The sequence below is a fragment of the Carettochelys insculpta genome, chromosome 2 (genome assembly GCF_033958435.1).
Source record: "Carettochelys insculpta isolate YL-2023 chromosome 2, ASM3395843v1, whole genome shotgun sequence".
Lineage (NCBI taxonomy): Eukaryota > Metazoa > Chordata > Testudines > Carettochelyidae > Carettochelys > Carettochelys insculpta.
Genome location: NC_134138.1, coordinates 74708657 through 74725822, shown reverse-complemented (window position 1 = coordinate 74725822; position 17166 = coordinate 74708657). Strand labels below are relative to the sequence as shown.

The 17166-nt window shown below is 43.0% G+C and overlaps 1 protein-coding gene across 1 annotated transcript in view; it reads left to right on the top strand.

The window, feature by feature from the left end:
- XKR4 (XK related 4) overlaps positions 1-17166 on the top strand; it is a 276147-nt gene that overhangs the window by 173992 nt on the left and 84989 nt on the right. The window contains exon 2 of the mRNA XM_074985789.1: positions 13464-13663. Within this exon, the coding sequence (XP_074841890.1) occupies positions 13464-13663 (200 nt within the window). The remainder of the gene's footprint in view (positions 1-13463; positions 13664-17166) is intronic.

The window sequence follows — 17166 nt, the reverse complement described above, 5'->3', positions numbered from 1 at the left end:
CCCCTCCCAGGTGCACACCTGAAAGGCTGCACACAAGAAAATGAAAGGCTTTCCAGCTAATTAGTGGCTCACAGGCATGGCTCCACTAATTAGCTTCCTGGATCCTCAGATGTTAGATGAGATGGTGGGAAGGGGAGAGGGGAAATAATGGTAGATGGGAGGGGGAAGTGGGATGAGATGGTCGAAATAGGAGATGGGGTGAGGGGAATTTGGAACATGCAGGGCTGTGGGAGCGAGAAAAAGAGGGGACCTTCCTCTGCTCCAGGCCTGTGGCTGCCAGGGAGAGATGGCCATCCTTCCCAGCCTCAGCTCTGTGGAGGAGAGACCCCTACTGATATTAAAATGCGATTTATGTGCTTTTACTTATAGAACAAAAACGTGTTCATTAGTAAGGGTTTTTTACTGAATGCTTTTATCCAATGTACTTTACAATCCAGTACCAAATCTGAAAAGTTCATTAAGTGGTCCCCTGAGACCTTCTGCAATTTTCAAGTGGCCCCGGGGGGAGGCGGGGGAGTTTGAAAACCACTGGTCTATGGATGAAGATCTGAGGGGGCCATGAAAGGACTCCTCTTCTCTGCCCCCCCGTCCCCGAAGGAAGTTGTACCTCATGCCATATAACTGTTCCTCTGTGGGAAGGGGAATAGGGAAATAGGCTACATTGATATAAGGCACTTTTATACCAATATAATTTCATCCACATAAGGGTTTTTAGTGATATATATGCTACAGTTAAAAATACCAAGCCTCTACCTGAAATAGTTCTCTCTCTACCAAACTGTGCATAGACAGGGCCTTATTTTACTTGGTGGACAGTCTTATTTTAGCATGAATGGTTTTTTTCAGTTTAGATCTAATCATCTGATTGGATTTAAGTCACTCAAATTAAATCACTATAAGTTTGTGAAGTATCAGAGGGGTAGCCGGTAGCTGGTCAGCATCTGAAGAAGTGAGTTAACTCACGAAAGCTCATGCTCTAAACTTTTCTGTTAGTCTATAAGGTGCCACAGGACCCTTCATTGCTGCTATAAGTTTGTGCTGGATTAACTGAACCGTCTTAATTTAACACCTTTAAGCTTGTGCAGTAGTTCTTTCTACAGAGAAGCCATACTGGTAAAGTGGGTCAGTTTGTACTCCCACATAAACTGGACTCTCACATGAACAACTACATGGGACACCTGATTATGAAGCCTTCCAGCTAAAGACATAAACAAGTTTCCACCATTGCTATCTATCCTGAGCCACTCCTTGCATGTCCACTACACTGTAATGTTCTATACATTTTCCATCATCAATGTTGTTTTACAAACAGATTCTTTCACTTGGCCCATTATGTGTGTTCCTCCCCCAAGGGGACACCTGCTACAGCAGCTGCTCTGGCTTAATTCTTCATGCATATCCCATCTATTTCCACCTTCTGTTCTGGGTAATTTTGCAAATAAGTGGTAGTTGAACTCTCTGTTAAACACCCCCATTTGTTATAAATTCATTCTGTTTAATACCCAGTATTTCCCGTGACATTTACTTTCAAAGGCATTTAGCTGTCTGTCTGTACCTTTGTCAGATTTCCAGCTTTCATATCCATATGAGGCAAAAATAACATCTGAGTTAAAAAGGTGAGGGTTGTTAAGTTGTAAGTTTTCAATGATCAAATTATATTTAAACTGGTGATTTCAGCTGCTGCCTTGCCAGTTGATGACGTTATGTCATTCTGGTTGCATGGGGCTTGCACATTGCTTCCAAGACATGGGAATTGACTCTGCTCTTGGTGAGCTGAGACAATCTGGAGGTCCTTAGTCAGGCACAACTCTCTTTGAGCTGTTTGGGAGTTTTCTGTGGGTAGGGATTTAGGATTTGTCCTGAAGAAATTGAGGAAAGGCTAAAACTTTAAGTACTGCCATTCTGTTGACCTTTACCCTAAACAAAATAGAAAGCCAAAAACCTCAGTACAAAGATTTATGAATAGCACATTTGGTAAATACACAGAAATAGCCTGGGGGTCAATGTTCAAGTTCATATGCAATATTGTCCCCTTTGTGAAACTGCTGCTAAGCATTACTGATGCTTTTAACTGGCAAATTCACTTTTGAATTGAATGATGTACCAAATTCTTCAAGCAGGCAACACTGAAGTGTACTCTACAGTCCTGAGTAATAGAAGCACCAAAAAGTTGACAGTCTGGATTTCTGTGAAGTGGATTTTAGCTGTTGGATTGGTGAGGGCAATCTTATGAGTGCTGCCTGTGGGTAAATTACACCCACGCTGTTGCCTGAATGTTTATAGACTGTTTAGGTGGAATATCAACCCCCTGCTAGGTTCAGCACATTGCTCTTAGCATTCTGTTTACTGAGCTTTCACATCAGATGGTTGGATGACATTTACTTTCTTAAAACATAAAGCCTGCAAGCACAGATAGCTGTATAAACAAAGTTTTAAAAATGTGCAGTGAAAGTGAAAGAGGCTAACACACCCCCCCACCCAATTCTTCTGTCTGTCTTTTCAGCCCTGGACTTAGACGAGACAGGCAATTCCCTCTACAGTGTCTAATCTTGTTGTCTGGCAATAGATAATGGGCCAGATAGCTTCTGCTGTTCCTATGTGTGAGATTAGATGTGAGGACTCAAGAGCAACACAGACCAAATCCAGACTGCAATATATTAGTCCAGGGAGGCTGCTAGTGAGAGAGAGAGACATGTATGTGCTGAAGGAAATACATTACAACTCATCTGTGGGATTAAAAATGTTCTATACTCATGGCTCATGGAGGTGCCTCTCAACTAGCATCCAGCCCATGACACAGAAAGGGTTAGACTATCTTATTCTAGCCCACTGGGTCTCAGTCTCTGGTATTTGCATCAGTACTGCTACAGCTGGCTTTTCTAAGTGGTTTTCCAGGCTTTTCCTCCCTCCTTTAAAAATGAGTCTGTGATGGACCATGTTGAGCCACAAATCCCAATGTAACATATGCATTCTGAGCTTGAAAGACTGGGTTCTCCTAACAAGGTAAATGCATCCCCTTAAAGGATCACCAACATGACACCATGACTGGCCAGCAGCCCAGGTTCTCATAGAGACTAGAGGTAGGACCCTTAGAGCTCGCACATGGTGCGGTGCACCAACAGTTTATTAACTCAACACTTAGAAGCTTTCACTGATAAAATGGGCAGTGAAATCTCTGTAAATTTGCATCATCTCTTGTACTGACTTATTCAGACTATGAAGGGTAAACTCCACACCCCGCCTATCCCTCCAACCCCTGTATTTCCTGTTTCCCACCTTTCATTCGATGTCTCATGCGTCAGATGATGCTGCGTCACCTTCACATGGTACTGGGGGATGGCCACTCCACCAGAAGAGACTTGGGAACATTTCTGTCACCCTATTGGAAAAAGAGGCAGGGAAAGAATCCCATAGCGAACACTGGTGGTAATGAATTAAATTGGCCTATAAGCATGAATTTAATGCCCTGCCACCTGCATGCAAGGGATTTTTGCTTATTGGTCCTAGTAAGAATTTTCTGTATAATGCTTGGAGTTTCAGGGCTTACTTCAACAAGGGTTATGAGAGAGAGAGAGAGAGAGAGAGATGGTTTAAGCCTGAGCCAGGTTTGGAGGATTCAGTATATATCCAGGCCTCAGGGAAATCTGGGAGTACAGATATGTAAGTAGAAAGGAAATGTTTGGGCAGATGCTACCAGCTTAATTTTTTATTTTGAGTTTGGTGCACATAGTTGTCTTGGGAGGAGTCTCAGCTCAGCAGAGGTTCATAATCTACCAAGGAAGTTTTTTTTAAAAGAAATGAATGAAACTACTATATATTCAGGAGAAGCCCTGAGAATGGAAATCTTCATTTTTTCCAGGCCCAAGGTCATCCTTGGCAGTGGCCTTATGAGACAGTGAGATGTTCTCCCCAGAATCCCTCAGAGGTGTCATGCCTTATACAGGTGTAATGCCTCCCCAAACTATTGCCCTGCTTTGACAGTCTAGAGAATTACCTCTCCAAGATTTGTGCTTGTTACTGCTACATAACAAGTGTAAAGAAAGGTAAAATGCGCATGGTGCTAATGGGTCACAGCAGGTTTGCTCAAATGGCAGCCAGCAGGCCAAATGTAGCTCCTGGAATGGTGCTTTAATATTGCCTGTGGCCGCCTGTGAGGATATGTGTATTATGCATGAAATCTCTAGCTGGAAGCCAGCCAGTGAAGAGTCTGCGGATGTTCTAGGCTTCACAGGGAAGCAGCGAGGGCAGGAAAGGACACATTTTTAAGGGTAACGGCACTTTCCTTATTCTAATTAAGCTCCTTATTTGGTGTTACAAGAAAGCGACTCCTTGTGTTGCTTCACTCTTGCGACAAAAATCTTTGTCTTTTACATGGAAGGAAATCTCAAGACTCAGTATGTTCTGTTTGGTGTAATTTAGAACATTTCATGCTGGGACCTGTAGTCTTAATGGACCACAACATGATATTAATGTTAAGGACATCTGAGTCTTACTTCTACACAGAGTAGGTGTAGACTTCTAACTGCTGGCCCATTGCCTCCATGAGCTTTGAACAAATTCAGGGTATTCCTTTGTTTACAGAATCTATTTCAATTTCCTTTTCCACATTAAACATTAATGTTTCTATTGAAGGAAAATTAAAAATCATCTGCTAAAGCCTTCCTTGAAGATATAGGCATCAAAACTGAAGAGATTTAAGCTGTTCTCTAAAACAAAAAGAAAAATGTTAGCCTGTTCCTGAAAAAGAAACAAAGTTGGGGGCTTGAAGGGGGCGTTTTTTGTTTTTTGGTACTCAAACACACCCACCAAAAGATATATTAAAAGCAAAATATCTTGTTATTTAACAACAACTCTCTTTGAGTTAAAAATATAGTAAGGTTACCTCTGGTAGCTAAGCAACAAAACAAAATGCTATTTATTTGAATTGCTGTGTATTCTGCTATTTCTAAATGCTTCTGTAGAGATTCTTACTCTCCATACTTCTCAAACAGTAGAAAACGCAGCTGATTATAATGTAGATAAATTATTTAACTTATTGTTTTATCCAGGAGGCAGAGTAAACATCTGAACAAAGGTCTAGAATAATTACAATTGGCCATTAATGATTTTGCTCTTCCTGTAAATGTTTCAGTCATTTATGTAACACAAGCACATGTTCTTTGCACATATTGTCACAAATAGGGACTGTATGGAGCATGAAACAATAAGTTTCCATTTTTCCAAAGAATCCAAACTTTGTTTCAGTCATGTGTAGCTCCTTAAGACATTTCAGATTCAGCACGTGGTAGCAATATACTGTGTGACACCTCCAAACTGAATAGTTCTTTCCAGGGCTGCATGTATTACCCCTCAAATAGATGGTTTCATTATGGTGAAAATCTAGAGTAGAAACCAGCACTTTTGTCTGTCTGGAATTGCACTGACTGGCTCATCTTTTTTTCAAAATTAGAATGAAAAGCAGCTGAATAGAGCTCTTCTCTCTAAAATCTGTGACATCAGGCATCTTGATTTCTGACCAACCATCTAAAAACATGGTAGAGGATTGGCTGGTTGGGACTCAGAGCACTGAAAAATGATGATCTGTCAGACTTCCTTCAGTAAGATGCACAAAGTTCTACCTCAGAAACATGAGAAAATTTGTCAGCATTTCATATTGTAATACATCCATGAACACCTAGAATTTGAATTTTTTGGTCCTGCTTCAAAACATCAGGACTTTGTTATTTGTGTTACAGGGGAATCATTGTTAGCAGAATAGTGCCTATTACACATTGTAGAGTAGCTCTGGTATCTATTAGAGGGAAACTGTGTGTACGCTGCTAACCAGTTAATTACAGTACTAGAAGGTAAACTTCAGATGGAATCCTACGTCTACTAAGTCTATGGCAAAACTCCTATCAATATCAGCAGGGCCAGGATAGTTCCCCAGGAACGCCTAAGTTATGACAGCCTATACCTGCTGCATGTGCCAGCCTGGTGGGGGTGAAGGGAAAAGGGGCAGTTGCCCCGAGGCCCATTTGAATTTCCATAGCAGCTCTGCTGCGTGAAACTTCAGGGGCAGACAGCGCTCAGTCCAGTTGTCACAGAGGGCCAAATGCCCTATGCCGTTCCCCTTCCGTCCTTAGCCCCACCCCCTCTGGGGCACGGAGCCGGGCCTCCCTCCCACCTTGCCCTATGCATGTGGACTATAGCACTGCCTCAAATTGCTGTCCCACGCTGCCCCCAGCTTGCAAAAGGATCCCTGGAAAACTGTCTTCCACAACTTCTCCAGCCAGAGGAGGGGGATTATTCCTCAGCACAGAACGGTGCTGTTAGGCCTCTATATGCTGCTTCAGCCCTTGATTGTATTGTAAAGGGGCCAAGGTGGGTGTTAATGTCTCAATGGTGTGTTTAGGACGAGATCCACCATTCCTGAAATCAGGGGGGGTTGCGGGGGAGTTATGCCTGTGCATAACAAATAGATGTCTACCCCCAGTCTGGACGTCAAAAGCTCACCCCAGGCTCTTTCCTCGGTAAGTACAGAACCTTCTTCTGACAACACTGGATTGGTCAAATGCTAGCCTCTATAGAGTGAACCCTGCAAACTAATTAATTACTGTTTTAAAGCACTTTGTAGTTGGAAAGCACTGTTATAAGTACTTAGTATTATCTTATAATTACCCTATTATGTCTAAATTAAATGCACATTTGGGCATACTTTAGTCACATAATTAAAATGTCACCCAAAACATTTGAAGTGTAAATATGTGAGTTTATGCCGAGGGGCAGCAACTTTAATTTGTGCACGTATAAAGTGGCAGGTAAGTCAAGGGCTCTTGATTGTGGAAGCACTGGTGGGGAATACTCATTGAAGCACTTTTCTGAATGATCAGATGTGTAGGTCATCTTGTTCTAGGTCTCTTTCTTCTTTAACATTTTTGGGGCAACAACATAAGGACTGTCTCATTTTTCTGCTTGTTTTTGAGTTGCCCATTGTCCCATGTTGTAGTGTGCGGGAACAATGATGCATCCTGCCCCACACATATGTCCTTCAGAGTCACATTTGCTTGGGTGATCTGTGTGTTGCGCAGTGTGATTGATGAACCAAAATAAATTAGGCCTGTTCAAATGCTTTGTCAGGGTAAGAACTTTGTATATTCCGTCAGAAGGTAAAAAGAAAATTATGTCATACCTATGATACCATTTAATAATTATACAGGTAGCAAGCTAGGGTTGCTGCTACCTCCTCTGGCTTAACACCAAAGAACTGTGCATGCTGCTTGTTTATATCAGTATTACCAACCCCAAGCATTTAAAAATAACATGTCAGGCCCAACGAATTATGAATTTGACTTAAATTGTAAGGTTTTATTTTAATAATAAAACATCTATTTTATTTAAAAACATAATTAAGGTGGGTTGTTTATTTGGTTTCTGAGCTTTTAGGTTATATTCAGTTCATGTTTTCAAGCTTATCCTCACAAGCTTGAGGGCTAGAACCTTTCCTTGTAATGAAATCTAAGATCCTCATACCATCTCTTGATTCTAGCCTCTGGGGCTTTAAGAAAATCATGAAAGATAAGAACATCCAATAACATCGTATCCCAACACTTTGAGATTTGGTAACCTTGTTATACTAAACATGCTGTTACTTCTCCTCCCTCTCATCCCAGCCTGTTGTCTGTTCCACCTCCATTTGTGGCAGAGGAATAATGGGTATATAGAGTACTACTGTCCCTCACACACGATGGTTCTCGCAATGTGATTCAGGCCTTTATGCATTACTGCAATAATGTTAATTAATAAGTAAGTGATATATGCTGCTTTCATATCTCTAGTTGCAGTTAGATTCATCTGGATTGACTAAAACCATTTTATCTTATGAATATCTTTACTCATCTGTGAACCTTTTCTGGTATATAATCTCCAATCACTAAAAATCGTTGATCTATATATTTTTGAGGTATCTGTGTACATAAGCAGGGTAGACGTATACAAAAAACAAAGCAGCAGAATGCTTGGATCTAGGACGGTCTTTGTGTGTGTGTGTGTTAGTGTAAAGCCATCTCCAGGAATATTACCTCACTTGCTAGCATAATTGTGAATGCAAAGGATAATTTGTAGATGTCTTACTACCTTACTGGCATAGTAATCTATTTAAATGCTCCTTTCTGCCTGTAATTAGTTTTCAAAAAACTTGGCCTCTGATCTCTAGGAAAGGAATAATGCTCTTCCCCAGATTTTCTGTTTCTGCTTCTAGTTTAAACATGGGGTGTGTAGTGTGGTGGGGAGCAGCTACCCAGTCACTTACCTCACTTCCCTATGCTCTGTAATAAAGTGCAAAGAGAAAGGAATTATTTCCTTAAGTGCCAATAAATCACTGGTCATAAGGCAGGTGCAGAACAGCAAGTGGTACCACCAAAAGGAGTACTACAATATTGTAAGAGGAAGGTTTCTGATTCCAAAAGTGAGAGTAAGTGATCATAGACTCCTAGGGCTGGAAGAGACCTCAGGAGGTCGTTGAGTCCAGTCCCCTGCCCAAAGCAGGATCAACCCTAAAGTGATGTTACCATGGCAATGCTAGAGATGGTGTTTGCATTGGTGTGCAACACACCTATGCATATTCCTTGGAGAGAGGTGAGGGCAGAGGAAGAAACCCAGTGACTGTACTCTTTTAGTATTTGTTGTGCAAGAGACACAGCTGACTGTATTGTGTGTATCCATTGTGACCAAGTGTCTTGTTGATCAATGGACTTGCTGTGTTAACAAAACTGAACAATTTGCTTATGTGTACAGGAATCAACCCATTTACTTAGGGTGACCAACCATCTCGTATTGGGTGGGACAGTCCTGTAGTTGGGATGCCAAAAAGGTGTCCCTACTTTTTTTTTTTTTTGAAGGGACGAATTGTCCCATATTCAGGACTTCAGGGGCTGGGAGTTGGGGTGGGAGTGCCCACGGCTGCTGCTTCCCAGGGTCGGGGGGGGGCAATTCCCCCAGGCTTGGTGCAGCCAGGAGGACCTGCCCCTTTCCCCCATATCTGCCCCATATTTGGGACAGGGAGATATGATCACCCTACATTTTCTGCTTCTTTTCCTGAGCCTCAACTGATGTGGTCCCTCACCCCATCCAGCATTTATCATAATACTGCATCATGCCTCCCATTGTCTAATCATCCTCATGTCCACATCGTTCTTGTTGTTCTGTGACCTTCTCTAGGTCACCTGGGGTGCCAGACTTCATGTCCTGATCATCACTGTGATTTTTCCTATATGCTTCCATTGCCTCATTGAGGCTTCCTGGATTATATTCTTTGCCAGACGATCATCGTATTATTTATTGCTCCTTTCCACCATCCCAGTGTGGCTAATTGTTGCTTTATCCCAACTCCATTATCGAGTTGGCGACAGGTCCTGGGCAATGTGGGGGGTCAGCTCTGAGTCCTGTAAAGGTTGGGGCCTTGGGCTGTAAGGGCAGGGCTCGGGGCTAGCCTCCCAAGCCAGCCCTCAGCAGTGCCCAGATCACACTGTGCAGAGCTCTGGCTTTGATTTCAAGGACCTGTGCCTCCAACCGCTGCTGCTGCTGCCATAGCAGCAGTGGTGATGGCCCAGAGCCCTGGGCCCTTTTAAATCACAGGGTCCTGGGACAACCACCCTCTTCTTCCCATCCCACCCTCCACCTCTCCCATACACCCCAGTCAATGGCCCTGCTCCAGTACAGGTGGTACCTTCCTTGCCTGGCATGGGTGAGACCTGACAGGTCCCCAGCAAGAGAATTTGCTGGACCATGGGAGGTCCAGGGCTTCTGCTCCCAGACAACCCTGCACTCCTGGGGCTGCTGTGGCTCCAATTTTCCTCCCCAAGGGTGTCGGCCCCAGCCCAGGCTCCACTGGGTTCCAGCCTCCACTGGGGCTCTCAGGGGCTCTGTCTTTGTCTCTCGTCCCTGCTGGACAGGTGGGAGCTCCTGCACCTCCCCGGCTGCTGTGCAGTAGGCAGTGGGCTCTGGCTCCCACCCTGAGCTGCTGCAGTGCAGACAGGGGCTCTGGTTCCTGGCTCCACGCTGGCACAGGGCAGGTGACTGCTCTGGCTCGAGTCCCAGCCAGGTACACTCTTGTCCTGGAGCATACGTGGTGCTGCACGTCTATGGATGTTACCGTAAGAGAGAGTAACTGGATTTGAGAGGTGCAACCTGTGTAACATTCAACTTGGACAGAGTCCGAGGCTGCCGTAGGCCACGTTAAGTTACACTTTCGTCACACACCACTGTGGTGTGCATCGAGAAGCATTCAGTGCTGCAGACTCAGCCCGGCTCTCCTCAGCATTTCTCTAGACCAGTGTTTCTTCAACTTTTTGAGACCACAGACCACCAAACAATAGTATTTTTTATGCAGAACACCTATGAATATTTTCTTAAAAAAATGGTTGTCAGACTGAAAAACAAACAAAGAGCAGCATGTAGAGGGAAAACAGAATGAAGTAATTTAATCAGGTAGCACAGCAATGTAGAAGTAACATTGTATCTGGTTGTATTAACAGAAACTATATACTTTTAATTATTTTTCCAAATGCTCACAGGACCCCTGTGAGTTGGTCACACCACCGTGGAACATAGTTTAAGAAACGCTGCTCTAGACTACACCCTGTTGTTTGGTGCACACTGACTGAGTGCAGGCTTGAGCTCCACTCTGTGTACATTCCAGCAACGGAGGATATTGAGAGCCGTGATTTTTCGAAGTGAGCTAATGCCAAAGTGACTGTGTCTGGAACAATCTGTGTCACAGAGTTCAGAAATCCTGTCAGACACAGCTGCAGTTAGAGCCTAAAAGTGAAGTGAGGCTGGCTGTTGGCTATAAATCATGACCCGTCTCACTGTGCTTGCTCAGCTTCAGGATTGGAGAGTGGAAATTGGGAGGGGCATTGTAGTGTTTATCTCATCTAATAAAAATGGTTAGTTAATTAATAGTTATTAAGCACAAGAGCATGATTGGCAGGTTGGATTTCGTGGTACGTAACAGTTAAAAGTGAAGGTGATAAAGACGTCCCATCCAGTCAGATAACTCCTCTTTCAGTGGGACTTATGAATTTTGTGGGGAACCAGATGCACCCCTATTGCCTATAGCAGAAAGTTTCGTTCAGGCAGTAAGATCTGAAGTGCTCCTGGACTCACTGACTCTCCTCTTTGGAAACCGAGAAAGTCATGGTGTGTAAATGGCTAATTTAGATCAGTTTTAAAACAATTTAACAGTAAAGTAACTTAACTGCTTTGGGACCACAGATTAACTTCCCTTATTTTCCTTTGTTTCGTAGGTAGACTCCTTTCTCTTTCCTCCCTTCCCCCAAACTCTCCTTCTTGGGTACTGTGATAACATCAGGGGCAGAACCAGCAGCAGCAAAAATTAGGGCCAGCAGCTCTGGCACAGAGATGACAAGATGCTGATTCAGCCTGAGTAAAACTGGGGTGGTAGTAAGAAGCAGGCCACCTGTGCTTAGTCAGCAAGGGGTGAAAGTTTCCCTGTCCTAATAAATGGAATGATTATTGGGCAGAAACAACAGGCCATGAGCGAGGAAGTAGATAGAAATGGCTGAGCAGGACCCTTTTGACAGAGAAACTGTTTGCCCACTGAACTCCTTCCTGTGTTGCATTCACCTCTCCCCACAGCACAAACTGCAGCAGCTTCCAGTTGACTTCTCTTATCCTGTTACCTGCCTCCAGCCCTCTGTTAGACTGAAAGAGCCTTTCTTCCTGCAGGTGAGATAAAACAGGTGGCTGGTAGAAGAGAAATTGGGGATTCCTTCCAAACAACAGAGCAAAGGCCACTAAGGAGATAGCAAAGGTGTCCCAGCAGCTGCTATAGTCTCTGCAAGGAACATGGGAGTTTTCTCAGTAGCTGAGTAGGTTCACTGTCGGCAACCATTCAGTTGCTCCTACACTGACATTTTCCATTTACCTGTCTGGTAACCAGGTGCTTTTCCTTCTTATTCCCACAGCCTATTGGCTGCCTGAGTAGCCAGTTGCACATAGGCTTTCCGTCCACCTTTGCTCATTTTCAGGTTGCCTTTGCCTTTAGCAGCAGTCTGTTGTCTTCAGACAAGTGCTGATTCTGGTTCCCACCTTTGCTACTGTTTTACAGAAATCCCTGGACTAGGGGATAGTGCTTCTGCATAGGAAGGGAATTTGTAGATGTCCCTGCTCCAACACAAACCTGGACTACGAGAGCTATGTATTAAGATGGCCAAGATCAGTGATGTATTCATCGTGCCTCCCGCTCCAGAAAACAGGACTAATGAGCACAGTGATTCTTTAAGGCCCTGAAACTGCAATTACCTCCATGTGCAATAGCTCCTCTTCACACTGAAATCGGTATGGTCTATGTGAGCATAAAGGTCTGCCCAAGCAGAGCCTGTTGCAGGTTCAGGGCCTCTAGACTTAATCAAGCGCCCACTGAACTCACTAGGTCTTTCCATTTACCTCACAGGGGCTACGTCTACACGTGCACAGTACATCGAAATAGCTTATTTCGATGTAGCGACATCGAAATAGTCTATTTCGATGAATAACGTCTACACGTCCTCCAGGGCTGGCAACGTCGACGTTCAACATCGACGTTGCGCAGCACCACATCGAAATAGGCGCTGCGAGGGAACGTCTACACGCCAAAGTAGCACACATCGAAATAAGGGTGCCAGGCACAGCTGCAGACAGGGTCCCAGGGCGGACTCAACAGCTAGTCGCTCCCTTAAAGGGCCCCTCCCAGACACACTTGCACTAAACAACACAAGATCCACAGAGCCGACAACTGGTTGCAGACCCTGTGCATGCAGCATGGATCCCCAGCTGTATATGCAGCATGGATCCCCAGCTGCAGCAGCAGCAGCCAGAAGCCCTGGGCTAAGGGCTGCTGCACACGGTGACCATAGAGCCCCGCAGGGGCTGGAGATACAGCGTCTCTCAACCCCTCAGCTGATGGCCACCATGGCAGACCCCGCTATTTCGATGTTGCGGGACGCGGATCGTCTACACGTGCCCTACTTCGACGTTCAACTTCGAAGTAGGGCGCTATTGCCATCCCCTCATGGGGTTAGTGACTTTGACGTCTTGCCGCCTAATGTCGATTTCAATTTCGAAATAGCGCCCAACACGTGTAGCCGTGACAGGCGCTATTTCGAAGTTGGTGCTGCTACTTCGAAGTAGCGTGCACGTGCAGGCAGCCATAGATGAGCCCAACATTTCTGTGTTTCATCCTAAAATGCCTTATCTTTGAAAGTAATGGAAGCCATTTAGCAAATCAGAAAAAAGTGCTAAACTTTATTAAAATAATTTTTGTTCAGTTTTTCATTGAACAAAATGTTATGAACTAGAATATGGTGTCCCTTCCGAAGATACACGATCCTGGGGCATGTTGGGACATGGCGGGTTAGTTTAGAATACAAACGTTGCTTGTAAAGTATTCTGCAGTGTCTCCTTAATCTCTCTCTTCTTTCTAGGTATTTCCACACTATATACTTGGGGATCCGCAGTCGACAGAGTGGAGAGAATGACAGATGGCGGTTTTATTGGAAAATGGTATATGAGTATGCCGATGTGAGTATGCTGCACTTGCTAGCTACATTTCTGGAAAGTGCACCACAGCTGGTCCTGCAGCTCTGTATTGTTGTACAGACTCGTACGCCACAGGCTCTCCAAGGTAAGGGGTCATTTCAGGTAATTTCATCACTTTGGGAGGAAATTGTTTATGGACATATGTGCTCTGTTCTTTCAAGCCAGTGTGTACGTTGAAAGAATGAGGTCTTTCTACTGACACCTGTTATTGTTTTAACGATAACTGTGTCAAAAGCACACTATTTGCTTCAGCACTTCCTGTCACTTCTGGTTAGTGGTAGTTACTATTTTGTTTTGCCCAATCTAGACACTTATCTTAGAAACAGGGATTACCATAATATTTCCCAGAGGTGGTTTTTACCAGATAAAATCACGATTTTCACTGTCTCAGGAAAAATAAGGGAGTCACAGTTTCAGACATTTTCCATTTTAAAAACTGTTTGCTTAATGCACATACCACATTACACTTAATTTTGGTTACATATGCAAATTATGGTTACATAAGGCAGTAGATTTTCAATTAATACAGGGCTGTACAAACACAAATTAAAACTGCCCTGGACACAGTATTAATATATGTAATTCTAATACTGAGCATCAGAATGTCTGTGTACATTTTGATTTGGTATTTTCTAAAGGAAGTTATGTGTATTGTGACTTATTTCAATTTTCAATATTATAACATCTAGTCAAAACATTTAATTATATGAAAGTTGTAGGCTTAAAGCATTAAGCAATCAGAAACGTGTGGGGTTACAGGTTACCAGGCTAGGTCCATTTAGTCATTAAGCATTCTGTCGAAAGGATCAACTCAGATGTAGTGGCTGGACTGAGCCTACTTCTAAGTTTGGAATGGATGTATCCAAAGTTTGAAAAGATTCTTTCCATGCTTTCTGAACTTCCTGGACCTTGAAGCAATTATTTTCCTAGTTTATACCAATTTTAAGCCAGTATTTGCCAGCACCATGTCCTAAAGTAGGTTTTCCTGGGAAATTTTCAGCCTTAAACAGAAAGATGCACTCATGATTGTCCACTTCAGGGAATAAAGCCAGCACTGTTTTCCTTCTCTTTAATCCTCAGCACGTTCAAACTTCTTTAAAATATATCTAGTGATTAGGTTCATCTACATGTTATGAAAAGGAGAAAATGGCTTATCAGAGAGCAATGATTTTGGAAAGGAAATGTCAAAAGTCTTATAAAATGGCCATTTGTTGTCAGCCAGGTGTATTTTAAGTAATATGTTTGACTGATTGGTTTTGTGCATAGACCAAGTCCTTGAAGCTTGATGCTTAGCTCTGACTTGGCTTTGATTTTGTGCAGCAGGCTTTTTTATTACTTTAAAATAGTAAATGCAAACACATGTCCTTGAGGCAGGCCTTCTCTGTGGATTGGCAATATAGTGATATAGGCTTGATAGCAATACATTTTCACAAATGCTTTGTTTAATACTCTTTTTCCCAGGTCTTAGTTTCCTTTCTTGCTGTAGCACTGTTGTGCTTATTGTTGCATTAGTATATAGAGTCATGCCAGGAGGGGCACCTTGGGATCCTGGGGACCAGTGAAAACACCTACATGGTGAAGAAAGAAAGGGTATGATAACATGCCCAGAGTGCAATCTGGATTGATGACTGTCTGTGTCTCTAACCTTTAGTCCTGCTTCATTGTGAGAACAATCACTCCTGCTCTGCTCATACACAGCTTCTGGAATATAAATTATTCCCAGTTACGGTGCCTGAGTGCTGCAGTCAGCCCTTCTTGAATTACAATGCAGAGCAGCACCAGCAAACTCCACATTCCAGAGTTTCCCCAGAAATGTATATCTTGTACAGTCCAGCTCTCTCCTGTTCACTACAAGCTCTTACAAAGTCTGTCATTTTTAATAGAAAATGGTATGCACAAATCCCATTATCCCGAGTGGAGTTTCCCAAACACATCAATCCAAATGCACGGCTTACATAAAACTAATTCATTAGCTACAAAAGGTTGATTTTAAGTAACTACAAGTAATTAGGCATAACAGAATTGTTTGCAAGAAAATAAAAGAAAAATGCAACTAGTGCCCAACTTAACAAGCTAAGCCAAAGTCTTTCTTACTACATGTATCAGCAGTTTTACTAGCTGAATTTCTTTCCGTCAGGATCCCTCCCCAAGTCCAAAGCTATTTCTCTTTTTCCTTCACACGTTGTGAACATCATGGTCAGAGGGAGTAATAATATGAAACTTCTGCTCTCTTCTTACAGTTCTTTCTCTTTCTGTGCATTTCTGTCTGTGGTGATGGGAACCCCATGTTGTTTCTTTGTCCAGATGTAGAATTTTCTCCCACATCCATTTCTACCTGATTGTGGCCACTCTTGAGAACTGGAACATCTTTTAATAATGTAAAACAATAGAATCTTATAACTTTACATACAATCTTGCTACATATAGTTTACCAAACCAATAATGGTTAGTACATTATGAGTTTTCAAATGATACCGTCACAAGGCATACTTATGCAAATATATCTGCAAAGAGGGTAAACATGGGCATAGATTGTCACAGGTATACATTATTATTCCTATTTATTATCAAGAATCACTTGCCACTGTACAAGGCAAAGAGCAAAAAAGTAGTTTTTAAGCTGTTTGTGGAGAAATTTGGAACCTCTTTACATATATCTTTTGTGGGTACATAGACTAAAGGCAACCTATAGGTTATGAGCTATTCTTTCATTGTTGCCTAAGCGTGTCAGATAGGCTGTTTCTACACAAACAGCCCAAAATATGCTAATGAGGCACATATGTAACTTCCCGGTGCCTCATTAGCATAAGGTCACATGATTTGGAGTCCAGAAGACGCTCTTCCAGACTCCAAAATGACATGTAGAAGCACAGCCCCTGGGAGGGTCTTCCAGAAGGAAATCCTTCTTCCGGAGGCACCTTCTTCCGGAAAATTTTCAGAAGAAGGCACCTCCAGAAGGAGGACTTCCTTCCAGATGACCCCCCGGGGGCCACGCTTCTACACACCATTTTGGAGTCTGGAAGAGCATCTTCCGGACTCCAAATCACGTGACCTTATGCTAATGAGGTGCCAGGAATTTACATACGTGCCTCATTAGCATATTTCAGGCTGGTTATTAGCATGCCATTTTTGGAGAAAGTGGCATGTGTAGAAACAGCCACAGGCTTTTCATGGTATCACTGCGTTCCAAGCATTTAAAGCTATTTTCACTTAGAAGAATGTACTGTCACTTTAAGAAGTGCATTGTTAACTGTTTGATCATTGGCTCTTCAGGAAAAAAAGGTCTGTGAGAGAAATTTAGTGAGAGAAATATAGCCAGAATACTGTACTGTTAGCTGTCAAATGCATAGCTTCAAAAATCCTTAATATAGAGGGCTCCTCTTTTTTCATTTAGGTTGCGTATAAACTAGCAAGTTCTTTTGAAAGATTTTTCAAAAGAAGGGGGCTCTTTCAAAAGATCCCATGGAGCATCTACACAAACAAAGTGTTGTTTCAAAAGTATATCAAAAGAATGCAGCACTCTTCTTGAAAGCCCTCTTCCACTCCCATTTCAGGAAGAGTATCCCCTTTCGAAAGCTTCTTTCAAAA